At 37.5% G+C, this 14,522-nt stretch overlaps 1 protein-coding gene across 1 annotated transcript; it reads left to right on the top strand.

The window, feature by feature from the left end:
* Positions 1-3,299: 3,299 nt before the first annotated feature.
* On the top strand, positions 3,300-13,873 carry LOC144639825 (neural cell adhesion molecule 2-like). Its single transcript, XM_078499108.1, has 6 exons — positions 3,300-3,420; positions 3,520-3,906; positions 7,842-8,120; positions 10,561-10,875; positions 11,459-11,758; positions 13,633-13,873. The coding sequence occupies exons 1-6, from the start codon at positions 3,354-3,356 to the stop codon at positions 13,650-13,652; spliced, it is 1,368 nt and encodes a 455-aa protein (XP_078355234.1). The 5' UTR covers positions 3,300-3,353; the 3' UTR covers positions 13,653-13,873.
* Positions 13,874-14,522: the final 649 nt, after the last annotated feature.

Here is a 14,522-nt window from a genome sequence, read left to right as displayed (position 1 = left end):
CACTCTCTACCTGATCAACTTACATCCCTGCTTGGAACACGTTACGACGATAATAATTATAAATTAAGGCGCTCTAATGACTTTTCTCTAATACGTTACAATAGTTTACTTGGAAGAAACAGCGTGAGATATCGTGGGCCTATTGTATGGAACCCAATCCCGAGAAACATCAGAAACGCTGCCTCCTTACAGCTTTTCAAAGCAAGTTCTTAAACGTGTCTCTAGATCTATACACCTAATCCAGTTTGAGAAAGAGGCCTGCTTGATTAATTCCAAGGATTCTGACTTCATATATTTTTAATTCTCTTTTTGTATTTCTTTTTCATTAATAGTTATAGTTTTGTTAGTGTATTATTTAATGGCAGGTCCACACCAGCCTTTATGGTTGCCCTACGAGACCTGCCTTAACAAAAAGCTATGTATGTATGTATGCAGTAGGTAGGTATCTTCTAGTCTATAAGGCCAAGATGTGTTTGGATTTATCATGCCTATTTGTCCATTTATTTTGGAATTTTATAAGTAGTTTTCACAGAGCATTCTTGTCAAATAATTCATAAAAAAAAACGAAACAATTTTTTAATTATTATCAGACTGCATTTTTATTCGTCAAATATACCAATTCAGTACAATACAGGTATTCGAGTCAAATTCCTGCAAATTGTCCAATTTAACCTACCAAAGATTCATTTACCTCAAACGTGTGTTTTTATCGGATATTTAAGATATCAGACAGCGATCATTTCATTGCCAAAAACATTTTAATGAAGTCCAAAATAATTATTAAGGCAAAATATTTCGGGTGTCGGTAAAACGCCGACTCGGGGTCGGGGTCGGGGTCGGGGTCAATTTTTTTAATTTTTTTTTTTTTTAAATTCACTGATCGAGAAAAAAAAATTACAAAGTTTATATTAGCGTGTGGGACATTTCGAGTCGAAAAAAGCATTTCCTTCACAAATTCGCCACAAATCTTGATCCTTATAAGTTCATAAGTATAAGAGAAGAATTTCAGTTAAGGTCTAACAGGTGAGAGGTGAAATTTAACTTTTAGATACAGTTCAGCGGTAAGATGTTGTTGTCTAATTCTCTGTAATCGAATAATTTACACCCGCTTGCCTTTCAATGTTACGTACATAGCTATCTTTCTACGTCCATTTTCCCACATCATCTTCAGCATCTTTCGACGTGCTGTTTGAAATGATCCAATCAAAATCGATGGATGCCCTTGTTGGTTTCACCCACAAGGTCAAAAGGTCATGCTGGTGATTGGCGGATTTCGATCCGTGTTGTTTGTTTCAACAAACCGCTAAACCAAACACTGAAAGCGGGTGAAATACTTCCTCGTCAGCATAACCTCAGTTTTAGCCGTTCTTTGCTCATTTTGTATTTTGTTGATCAGTTGATCAACAGAACCACCTTGTGATTCATAAGAACTTAAAAAAATAGATTTTGTTTTGGGAGGATCTTTGGTTTTTTAGTCCCACTGAAACAAATTAGGTATAAAGAGAGAATTCAAGGAAAACTCGCGTAGACGTTGTCTTGCAAATATTCTAAATATGTTTACTTTTAAATTAAATTTTAAATTAAGTTGTATATGTTTTTGAGTAATAAAAATTAAAGCTGGGTTTCATATCAAAAGAAGTATTTTCAAAGAAGTAGAGCGGTTTGTTTTGACAGAGAAACTCGCACGTCGGGCAGTTTGTTGTAATATGTTTTAGTCAGGAAAATTCCTTAACAATTGAAATATACAGCCAGCTTTTTAAAACTTTGCACAGACGTGAATTGCTTCATTTGTGAACTGCCGGGGAAGATCGAATTTAAACAGCAAGCGAAGATTTTATGGTGTGTTTAGTAAGCGGGAGCGATGAAAGGCGAGCAGGCTACAACTCACCATTTGCGTCGAAAACGGTGTGCATTTACTAAGATCAATTTTATTTTCCGCATTTCGGTCACGCAAATAAGAGAATGTAGAAGCTTCAAGATTGCGAGACATGTTAATGCGAGCTTCGCTTTCTAAACAAAACAATTCTGCCTCCTCATAAATACTTTTTTGGATACGAAAGGCGGCTTTATTTTAACGATAAAAACCTGAATTAATTTTCTCTTGCTACACAAACATTTGTACAATTTAATTTAAACCTGAAAAAGTTCATGCTATGTTAACGAGGAGCTAGCGCTCAGAAAGAAGTCGTCAGCAAATTCTATCCGCCGAGATAGACAATTTCACCTGTCGCCTACTAGACCACAAATTTCTTCTTTTATACTTTTGAACTTATTAGGATCAAGATTTGTGGCGAATTTGTGAAGAAAACGCTTTTTTTGACTCGAAATGACCCACACGCTAATATAAACTTTGTTTTTTTTTCTCGATCAGTGAATTAAAAAAAAAATTAAAAAATTGACCCCGACCCCGACCCCGACCCCGACCCCGACCCCGACCCCGACCCCGACCCCGACCCCGGCCCCGGCCCCGACCCCGAGTCGGCGTTTTACCGACAAATATTTCGATTAAAGATAAAAGGTGTTCAGCGATTAATGTTGAGTGACATTGCGGCGTGATACCCGTCGGGTTATTTTGGCGCCAAAAAACGAAACCGCGTGCGCCAAAACATCTCATTTAGCAAAACCAGATGTTTGGCGTGATGTTTACTTTTCGAATTAAATTTCCTTTTCTTTTCGGAGAAGTGTTTCTCACCATGGCAAATGCAAATAGAATTATCAATACATCGCGCCTTCTCATTTTACCTACCGCTAAAACTAATTTAGGTTGAAGTTTTCCAATTTGCGTTTACATTTTGTCGGCAGTTGAAAATACTCTATGCTAATCCGTGAAAAATTAAAATTTCCCAACTTATATGTGGTATGTTCAATTCGACCCTGATATAAACATTATGTTATTTTCAAACAGGCTGTTCGCTTCCCTGATAATGCTGTTCGCAGCTTCTCGTCTTACAGAAAACTCAAACGATAGAGCGGAGCTTGAGTTGAAGATTTTTTCACGACACACCTGCCTTCGTTCGGGTCACTTAATAATTCGAAAGTAAACTTGCAGATACTTCTGAAACGAATATGAGGGTACATAATGACCAGAAAATAGAAGCAATGTACTTTCCACCCGTATACTTGTGATTTCTGATGCCAGTTTGCTTTATTCTTGAATAACGGTAAATAATATTTATATATATTGCAGGATGAAAGAATGGTAGTTTTAAAAATACCACGTGGTTAAATATGACCAATCAGCGTGTCTTGAACCGTACATTGCAATATTGTGGTCAAGCATGTATATTTTTGACATTCGACGTTGGTTTATAGATCAACTGACAAACGTTGCCATAATATCTGCAAAAGTCGAAATGGCGACTCGCCATGAACTCCTCCCTTTTATCCACGTGTTAATACTTGTGTCAAGTTTTATCAAAGGCAAGTAAATTTCTCATTCGCACGCTTGTTGTTGTTGACTGCACGTGCTTCGTAGAAAAGTCCGTGACATGTTTCATGCCTTGTTTCTCCTCATCGTAGCTTCTGTGGCGGCCGAAGCTGTGAATTGGACCGCAAAACCGAAGGATTCTGAATACTTCGTAGGCAGAGAGGCAATTTTTCAATGGGAGTATTCAAGTCCATCCCCAGACGCTGTGCAATTCATCAAGTTCGGAATCGTGGCCGATGGCGACGATGTTGTACTTATCAACAAAGACATGTTTCAAAAAGTCGTCAGGTTTAATACTGAAGAAAAAAGAAATGTCACATCTTCCCTTAATGGCCGAGTGACAGCACTGAAAAACCAGACAGCAAGCTTTAAGATCACAAATCTTAAAATGGACGATTCGGGAAAGTATTTTTGCTTTCTGGAGCCGCAAAATCCGGTGGCGTTAACAATATCTGACTACGTCAGAATTAAGGTGGTTGGTAAGTACGGTTATTTTTGGTATTTAAAAAAAATTGTCGGATTCAACTGCTAGTTTAGCTGAACGGTGAATTATAAACCGTGTTGACAGCGACCGACAAAAGTTGTAAATGCTTATTTAGGTCCTGTATCTATAAGAATCGTATTGTTGTTTGTTTGTTTTTCGGGATGAAGTTTTGCGACCGTCTTGTCAACTTGACCGGACGTCGAGACTAGCGGTGGTTTTTCCTTGTGTTCGTAATGGGAGGATTTTCTCCTTTTTTACAGTAAAGAAATACTATTCAAACAGCTTTCAGCATCACTAAGCTTCGTGTCATCCCGCACTTTTTTACAATGTACTTTGTGCTGAAATACATGACTTGTTTGTTTTGATGACAGTATGTGAAAGTGATAAGTTCAGTTTTGTTTGCACAGTAAATCGTCCGTACAAAACTGGTGTTTTAAAATCTTCACGCCTCAAAAGCACAAGAAAAACACAACACAATTTGGCATTTCTTCCAACCGTTTTCCCAAGCAAATTGAAAGAAAATTTTAAAAACCTCCCTTTTATAATGTAAGCCCTATGGCGTTTTATTTAACTCTGTTACATTAAATATTAAGCGAACTCTCTTGGAAGTCAATTCAATATTTAAGTCTCGCGGTGACACCTGAATGGAGATATAACACCCAAGCCGAAGATTTGCGATTTACGTTTTCAGTAAAAAGCAATCAAAACATTTTTATTTTGAAATTTATAAATCTTGTGCGTGGAATTTCAGTTTCTTTGGCGTGTTAGCATATTTTAATGTATGGCGGAAAAACTCACGCGGAGAAGCAATTTATTCGAGGCTGTCTTTTGTCTACGAAGAGGCTTTCATCATGGTGTAGTGAAACCACCGAAATAGAATCGGCAGATCTGATAGTAAAGAAAAACTGTGTTTTATTGATTGTTTTGTGAATGTTGGTTTCCACAAATTCACTGAGTGAAATTCTTTTAGCGATAACAAAATGATATGTTTATAGAAAGTAAAAAGTCTCAAAATGAAAAAACCTCTCGCTGTGTAAACATCGATTTTTGATCCTTTGAAAAGTTGGCGGGCCCGATTTCGTTTAAATCAAAACAAACTCGGATAGACGGTGGAAAATGTCTAAACTGTGTGTAAAAGCGAAGAACATCTTGTTCCCTGACCTCAAAATCGATGATAATCTATAATACACAGAAACATATGGTGTAGTGGGGTATAATTAATTAGTTTTTTCGATCGGTTTTATGATAATGAAAGATCTCGCAAATGTATTCAAACTTTTGTTTTCGTCGCACATGAAAAGGATGTTATGCCTCGAGCTGTAAGAGTTTAGTCTGAAATAAACTCTTTCTACTATAAAAAAAACAGCTTATCGCAGCGTTTACAAAGAAGGGATTTATTTTTTTAAATGGTCAGCCGGCAAATTTCGACAACGAGCAGCAAAAGAGAAGCAATTTTGGTTTTAAAAACATTTTCGCGCGCCAGGTGAAAATTCTGTATTTATATTCTAAGTGAGGTTATAGAAAAGCATACGTCCGGCTTTTAAAAAAGAATGTTGAAGTCTGTATTATTTAATGTAAAACGCATTTTACTCGAGCGAAAAATAAGATTGATCGTGAAACGAAGTGTTGGCATTTTTAAAATTAAAATTTGTGTGGTGTAGTACGTTTCAAAAATTTGTATTAAAAATTCATTTCTCAATATACTTAATTTATTCGGTATTGTGTGCGTCCAAAACTTTTGTGTATGGCCGGTAAAACAAATGACACTTCTACTCTTGCAAAAATAGATGTTCTCTCTGTGGAAAAGCTAAGTGAGCTTATCTGACCCATAAGATATTACACGTAATTTTTTAACTTGTTGATAAATAACACCCATGTGATGAAGTCTATGAAATGTCCGTGATTAAAAATTAATAACGATTTATGACATGGCGACGATTTTACAATTATGTTCACCGAAGTTATATCCATATTTGGTCAAATGTTAACTACAAGAGAGGCAAGTTTTCTAATCTAGTGCCCATGCTTTCTCTGTTTATCTTGGACAGTAGTATTAGCGATACTAAGGGGCCTGGGCAGGCATGCCGGCCATTCCTTTCTATTTTTATAACATAATAGAAAAAATTTAAACTGAAAGTACTGCAAGAAATTATGTGTTTAAGAGGGAGAATGGCCAGGAGCAAAAAAGTGTTGGATAAAAGCAAATCTTTTATAATGTATTGAGCCATCTTTTGGATAGAAAAAAATACAAAAGTAAAGTTAAATCGTAATTAAGTCTCTTTAAGAATCCCATTTAATGAGGAAGAAAGGTTCTGTGGCATGAAGCAACTAATGTACAGTGAAAATCTGCATAAAAGCAGTGTCCGATCTAGGGGGAGGGGCCCGGGGGCCTAGGCCCCCACCTTGTTTTAAGGCCAAATGGAAGCCTATAGGAGGGTCTGAATGGGGGGGGTCCACATGTCGGTAGTTGGTTAAAAATTCCTTACTTTGTCGGTTGTCGGTTAAAATTTCCGACCTTTGTCGGTTGTCGGTAAATCTCAGTTAATGATTAAAAATGCAAGTTAATTATTAATATTTGTTATTTAATTTACGCATTTTTAAGACTTTAAACTCTAGACGATATGAAAATTTGTAATAATTCATTATTTGGTTATGCACTTAAACCTCGTTAACTCTGTTTTTTTTTAAGCAACGTGTTCGTCTACTACCGATAAAATCAGTTTGCATCAGCAAATGCTCGTCAAATATTACTTACACATCGAGCGAAACTGAAATTTGGACCGTTTTCAGAAAAGAATAAATTTAAAGCCAGTGTTGTTCATTTACCAATAAAACAGAAAGATGCTTATAAACTCTTTTACTCGCTTCTTCTATTTGTAAGGGATTTTTCTTTACAATTTTTTCTTTCCTGAAAAATGGACGGTGTATACAAGCATTCCGTTCAACAAAACAGCAAATAAAAAACGTGGAACCAAAGGTTAACCACGTTAATGTTTTAGCTTAATACTTTACCACAGAACTACCGTGAATCATTTAACTTCGCTGCACACTAAAACTAATACGGCTAATAGAACATTCCACACACCGTTGAGCTCACTGCTGCTTTCATGCGATATTAAATTTGGAAGCTCAAGCAGCCACTGCCCATCCATTTATACAATTGCAAATTTTCGCATTTTTACCGCAGGAGTTTTCGCCAGGCGAAATAACTTCAGCGAGAACCCGCCAATGCCAAATTAATGCGCCTGCTCCTTTAGCCCTAAAAACTCCGTGACATGTTTTTTTTAGCTTGGAAACGCCTTTATGATATTTTTTTTCCACCGGAACCCGGCTACGATGGTGTTCGATGGCAACCTCCTCGCCTTACAATCACTTTAACAATCCCGCTCATGGCCTGTCACCACATGAATAACCAACGCGCAGTGAAAATACAACAGCGGGACGCCTTGTGGCCTCGATTACCAGCCACTGTTCTACAATTACAAATGAACCTCCGCTGCTGCTCGAAAAGGTGACAGGAAACTTTATTAAGCTAGACATAAATTCAAAATGCTGTTCTTTCTGAATACAAACGTCCGTATAACGTCGGACCAGGAGTGGTCGGACCATGTCGGTTGTCGGTTGGAATTTATTTGTCGATAATCGGTAATTTGTTCCTTGTTTTGTCGGTAGTCGGTAATATTTTTCGCCCTTTGTCGCTAGTCGGTTAACCCCATTCAGACCCGTCTATAGGGCCAAGAAAAATTAATTTCAAGAGCAGCTCCCCTCCTTATTATTTACACTTCTTGCCAATTTTTTAAGACCAAAGTTTGAGTTTTTTCCTAAAAAAAATTGGTGAAGCAAGGTTGAAAAAGGTCACCCTACTATTTTAGCGATGTTTGTAAATGGTGTTACTTTTTCACAACACATTTATTTGTTCTCCGCTTTCAGATATAATTATAGATCGCAAAAACTCTACAGAGGTGATAGAGTCGTGGGAAGGTCACAAGATTACTCTGAAGTGCGCCGTCAGGAAAGCTTTCCCTAACTCCACGGTCAGATTCTACTGGAGTCGGTCTGAAGAACTGCTACCAGGCAAACAAGTGGATTGGAAGGACATGAGTCAAATGACAATCGTAACTGAAACAGATAGCCAGTTCGACCCGGTCACGTGCACCGCAAAAACAGAATCTTCAACGCAAACACTCGATATTATCATCAAACGACTGTGTGAGTATAGTTATAGTTCGTTTATTACAATTACACTTCTGTTACTGTATCGATACAAGACAGGATGAAGGGTTAAGGCTGGTTCTCATATAATCGGTCAATTATTGTAATGCTGGCGTTCTGCAAAAGACGGCAACAAAAATGAAGCAAGATTTGTAACGCACGTGCAGAGCGAGGTAGCCTGCGTCGCAGTTAGTCTACATGTACAGCTAATTTGCAATCTCGAGCCCAGAGTCCATCCAGTCGGTCAGCGGTATGGGATGAACTCTGGGAAACTGGAATGGATCAGATCAATTTCAGGTCGATTTCAGGAAGAACCTTGGTCTTCCGGGTTTTTTTGCGCATGCTCGTAGTTCTTAGCGGAAGTAAATTTCCCAGAACGGAAGTAAATCGAGAAAGTTGAACTATTTCTAAAGGACGATTTACACGGTACGATTTTTTCGCATGCGACAAGCTTACGATACGCCTACGACAGTCGTAAGCGAGTTGTAGGTTTGATTCACACGACACAATTCGTGTCGTAGGCCTGTCGTAAGCATGTTGCAAGCATGTTGCATGCGACAAAATCGTACCGTGTAAATCGGCCTTAAAACAGTGTCGACTGAACTCGTGTTTATTGAAGCAACAAAAGTAACAATAACGTCCTGCAGTTAACTAAAGAGAAAGTTAACAAAGTAGCGTCTGGTGTTTTGATTTCCTTTAGTCTCTTTCTTGAGCATTCTGATATATTTGTTTTAAATCAAAGGTGTTGCTAGCCTTCCAGGATTCCGTCTTTGAAGACTGCGTGCGTGTGTCCGTTGTTGTTTTTCAGAAGACGGCTAAGAAAGTTACATAATGCACAACGCACGGACAAGCTATTGTTCTGTTCATAAAAAAAAATTGTTTGGCGACATTCGTATATTTTTGTTTGGTGACTTTTGTATATTGGAAAGGCTTCTCGCTGAAAGCGCATCTTTTCAGGATAGGTTGCATGTTTTGAGCAAACAATTTTTTCCTCGTCGAATGGCGGTGATATTAATAAAGACGTTAAAGGCCACATGCACACCGGTCAACGCTATTCAAAAGGCGTAATTAGCATTTTTGCGACTCAGCACGTGCACACGTGTGTTATAATTTGTGTTCAATTCTTTTTCTTCAGCAAAAAACAACGCGTAATGTTCAAATTCTGCGTCAATAGTTATTATTTTGAATTGTGCACTGTCTGCCATATTCAGTTTTTCAACTGGAACGGAGATTTGAATGAAAACAGTAGTTCTAGCGATGTTTGTAAGTCAGCTATAAATTGAGTTTTCAATCGACCTTGTCCTTGGTGACGCCGTCGTTTGTTGTTTTAAATCTCCGTTAAGTATAGACGCTTAAAGGAAGTCCATTTTTTTATTCATGGTATCTTTTACGTTCAAAGAGAAGGGTAGAATTAGAAAATACTTCATTTATGTAGCACCATATCACGATTTCTTAGGTGTTTTTACAAAATTAAGCTGATACTTCTGAACATTTGACCATGGAAAACAGAAAAATGTTTTTCCAGGGTTTCCGGTTTTGTTTTCTTCCGGGAAGAATTTTAAGACTTCCGTGTTGATTTCTATTGTTCTGTGAGGGCCAATAGAGAAAGAGAAATACATTTCAGTTTCCCAGAGTGTCTACCGGCGACCCTACTGCTGACCAACCGCTGACGGACCGCGGAGCCGGGAGACACTCTGGGCTCGAGATTGGCCAATTTGAGAAAGGTTATCGGAAAAACGCGAAAAAGTACACTCGACAAGACCGAAGGTTAACATGGGTAGAAGTAGAGAGCTACTGCACGTGCTGAATACTAATAAGATAGCGACATGGCAAACGCGAATTTGCATGTGTTCAATCTCTTCAGACATGTGGAAACAAGGTAATTTTAGCCACGCTGTATTTTAGAAGAATTTCAAAACTCAAAGACATGCGACAGTATGAGCAAAGCCACAGAAAAAAGCCTCCTTAGAAGAAAACAAAATCTTTACGTGCAAAATACAAACATGAACATTTCCTTTTGGCCAATATGCAGAATTAAGTGAATATCCATACAACCTTTAGTCGTAATTGTTGCGTTCACTCTTGTGGGTTTTTTTTTCGACAACCTTTCTCGAATTAGCTGTTTACATTGAGGGTTTTGTGAGATGTCCGGCTGCAACTCATGCTAAAGGTGGATTCAGTCCACTGACGCGTACTTATTTACGTGCATGAAAAAAATAGACATAGACAATGTATGAACGACTTGCGTACACGTTTAGGCAACTCGTTCATACATTGTCTCTAACTTTTACCCACGCTTACGCACCTTAGAGCGAGGGTTCTGCTCGCTAAAACTTTTTTCCAATGGCGACGTTCACATTTCCGTTGTTGTTACAGTTCGTTTGACCACCTTCTGAAACGTTACTAATCTCTTTACATGTAAATGATCTTTCCTTAGACAAGCCCAGCGAGCCAATAAACGTCACAATACAAGAGACTCACAGCAATAATACCGAGTGCCCCATGTACAACAAGCTCACGTGGGAGCCCCCTGTGGATGACGGTGACACCCCCATAACAAGCTACTTAGTAGAATATAAACATCCGGTTTTCAACAGGGTCCTAATCAGCAAGACCATCAGTCGCTGCACAGAGCACGTGATTTGCAAGCTCCAAGCCAGCGGATACCCACGTGAAGTGCACGTAGACGTCAGAGCGATCAATAAAGTCGGTCGCGGTTTTCGATCTCGCACAGTTCCAGTTTCATTTTTCAGTAAGTTTTTTTTTTTTTTAATTTTTCATGCCGTGATTTTAGATCTAGTAAATTGAAAACGTGCAATCACATTTAATTTCAAGCCTTCTCGGTCACTTTTTCAATCAATGTTTGCGGCTCTTTCCTTTGGAAAAGCAGCGACTAAAAAAATGCTATCGGCGAGAAATCTAGGAGCTGTACGTATAGCCTGTGCAAGCGGGGGAAAACTTACTGTAACCTATTGTAAGCGCGGGAAAACATGCAACCTGTAGAAAGAGAGGGGAAACATCTTTTGCAATTGATGTTACCTTTAGCAAGCGCGGGGAAATCTGTAAGCGGCTCTAAGCGGAAGAAAAGATGTAACTTGTGACATGTCTGTAGTGTTACAAGTTGTAGGTAAGGATAGGGGAAGAATTGTTGACCAATTTACGCTTGATACTGTTTAGAGTTTGAGTGGCTGAAAGAAGATCTTGACGTTGTTTAGATTCGTTTGGCTAGAGCAAGTGCCACGATTTTTTTCAAACTTTACAGCGCACGGTAACAACCAAATAATGATTTTAGAAGTGTTGTCATTCGAAATCGTAACAAATTCTTTTCTCACTAGGTTCCCCGTCGGCTCCGCTTAACCTAACAAACAGTTTAGTCCGCAAAGAACAGCCTCCTTTTGATGTGTGGATCTCGTGGAGTCCCCCGGAAGAAAATGGCGGCTCGTTAGTGATGCAGTATGTCTTGGAGTATAAAGAACACGGCTCGCCATGGATAGATGCGACAATAATAAGAACCAACAACACTTACATTTCAATCAGTAAAAACGAAAAGTCTTTCGTTTACGAGGTTCGCGTTACTGCACGGAATAAATTTGGTTTCGGTACTGCATCAAAAGTCATCACAGCCTATTTTGCAGGTATTTTTTTTATTATTATTTATTTAATTGCAACACACACACAAAATTAAAAGAAAAAGCTTATTTACAAATTGATTACTTACATTAGAGTGAATTCGTGTAACCCGTTTTTATATGCAAATGCGCCGTGTAATATTTAAATGAGCTGTACAGGAAAACAGAAAATTGCGGACAAATCGCAATTATTTGCATGTGGAAGTCAGGTTAAAATTCAAGCATTTACCAATATGTAAAAACCAAAACAGATAACGGGGCTTAAAATTTATCATGCCTTGAATTGTCTTGCGATTTTAGACAAACATTTTATATTCAACATCCCGTAAAGAAAAACAAACTAATTTTCGATTTAGGTTGAACATGTTCTTGAAGTGCTTAAAGAAAGACACGCCCTGTTTATACTTGTTTTCTGTATAACTATTAAAGTGATTTCTTTGAGGTTTTCTGACCACTCGTGTATTGTTTTATTGTACACAAACATTAGAATATTATACGACTCATTAACATATAAAAAACGGATTACACGAATTCACTCTATTACCTCTACTCACGGTACAGTTACATACATTACTTACAGAAAAAAGAAAGACTACTTACTAAACGATTACTTGCACTACTTACGGGACCGTTACTTACATTACTTACAGGAAAAAAAACTACTTAAAAATTGATTACTTACATTACTTACGGGACAGTTACTTACATTACTAAAATGAAATTATAATTTATTGAGGCTGAGCAGGAGAAGAAACTAACACTACTTACATTAAGTCCAAAGGATCGAAAAACAAGAAGAAAATAAATGAAAAGGGAAAAACGATACTACTTTATAAAATAAAAGAGGAGTTTAAATTTTCAATTAAGTGTCAATGTGTCAGATTTTCCACTTTGTATTTAAGATTGAGTTTGTTGCTAAAATCAGTCAGACAAAGTAAACTGTTATTTAGCTTACTTGCATATATATAGTATTTCATGAAGAGGAGGGTGTAATTGACTTTTCTCTCTAGCACCGGGTTGTTTGGGTATTTACAGGATGAAATAAGCATTTCTTTCGTATCCGGTTGGAAACTAGAGCCATTTTGAACATTAAACCAATCAATGACATTACGAGAGAAGGTTCGAGTAAATGTGCAATTAATGAAAGTATGATCTATAGAATCTGGTTCACTGCAATATGCACAATCACTATCTGTGTGGATCCCATATCTGAAGAGTTCTTTCTTCGTGACGACAATCCTATGGATGAATTTGAACTGAAATTCTTATAACTTATTTTCCTTGCATAGCTTTGGGTTTGCGCTAAAAATTTCTTTCCAGTCTTCTGTGTCCATTGATAGATCGGTACTCCATCTTTTAGGGCCAGTAGGGGGTGATTGATGTTTCTTGGCAAGGAGTAGGTGGTAATAGTCTCTTGCTTTAAACTTTTCCAGATTAATTTGGGTGTTTTGATTTAGCAGAAACGATGTAGAATTTTCGCTGTAGTTAAGTATCGGGTTTTGCCCTAAAGTTCGCGCTTTATCTTTCAAAGAGCCAGGAATTGCGCTCAAGATTTGATAAAACTGGAGAAAATTCGTTTTGCAATGATATTTTATCTGAAAATCGTGGAAGGTTAGGTATTGACCTTCCTCATTCAAGAGCTCTTGGATCGTATGGATGCCTTTATTAAACCATTCCCTAATAAATATAGGCTTTCCACCCACTAAAATATCCTTATTGTTGAAAAGGATAATGTCGTTTCATCATAGTTGTACAAAGTTTTAATTTCGTCAAAGGCAATAAGTATGTCTCTAAAATTCTGGAAAATGCCCAAGGTATTTGGTATCGTAGTTACATCGGAGTAGGAAGTTGAGGTCACCATGTTTTTTTCTATTTTGCAGGTATACTGATATCCTTTTAAGGGGACTTTGTCACGGCTAAGTTAATTTTATGTTATCAAATTTTGTCAAATATCCGCTATGAAACGAAATGTTTGCAAAGAAATTAACTTTATGATTCTAAATGACAAAACCTGGCATAGCTTCGTTGCAGCCAAATATGTCTTCCGTACCTTATTTAAAAAACCCATATCGCAGCCCGTTTTAATCTTCGTCACTTTTAGCCATCCGTACCTTCTAATGCATTTGGTGTGTTATTTAAGAGGAAATCCGTCAGGACTTCGAGTAGTTATTGGACAAAATTATGTACCAAAACTATTTACACCTGATTGCAAGCTTTTGTGTTACTGCTTCAAATTTCTTATCGAAAGAAATCTTTTCTAACAACACCAAACATCGAAAACAAAGTTCGAAGTTCCACTGAATTCCCACGAATCGCTTAAAAGATGTGAGCTTTTGCCCATAGCTTGTGAACTTTGGATATCATTTTCTCAGACTCTGATAAGAAATTGTTGTACCAGAATTTTTTCCACCTTATTGCAAACTTTTTTGTTACTGCTTCAAATATCTTATCAAAAGAAATCGTTTCTAACAACACCAAATATCGAAAACAAAGTTCGAAGTTCCACTGAATTCCACTGAATCGCTTAAGACGAATTTACAAAATGGCTACACGTGAGATTTGGCCTATAGCTTGTGAACTTTGAAATTCATTTTCTCAGACTCTGATAAGAAATTGTTGTTGGTGTTATCAGGGATGATTACTTACATCTTTACCTTTTACTAAGGGTAGGAAATACCGCAAAAGGATTTAAATTATTCTAGCTTATTCTGGTACTTGATTTTTGTCCAACTTTAATAAATATTACTCGACTTCCTAGTGGATTCCGTCT

The sequence above is a fragment of the Oculina patagonica genome, unplaced genomic scaffold (assembly GCF_052425735.1).
Source record: "Oculina patagonica isolate OP01 unplaced genomic scaffold, crgOcupat unplaced136, whole genome shotgun sequence".
NCBI classification, from domain to species: Eukaryota; Metazoa; Cnidaria; class Anthozoa; order Scleractinia; family Oculinidae; genus Oculina; species Oculina patagonica.
This window is presented reverse-complemented; position numbering and strand designations above follow the sequence as displayed.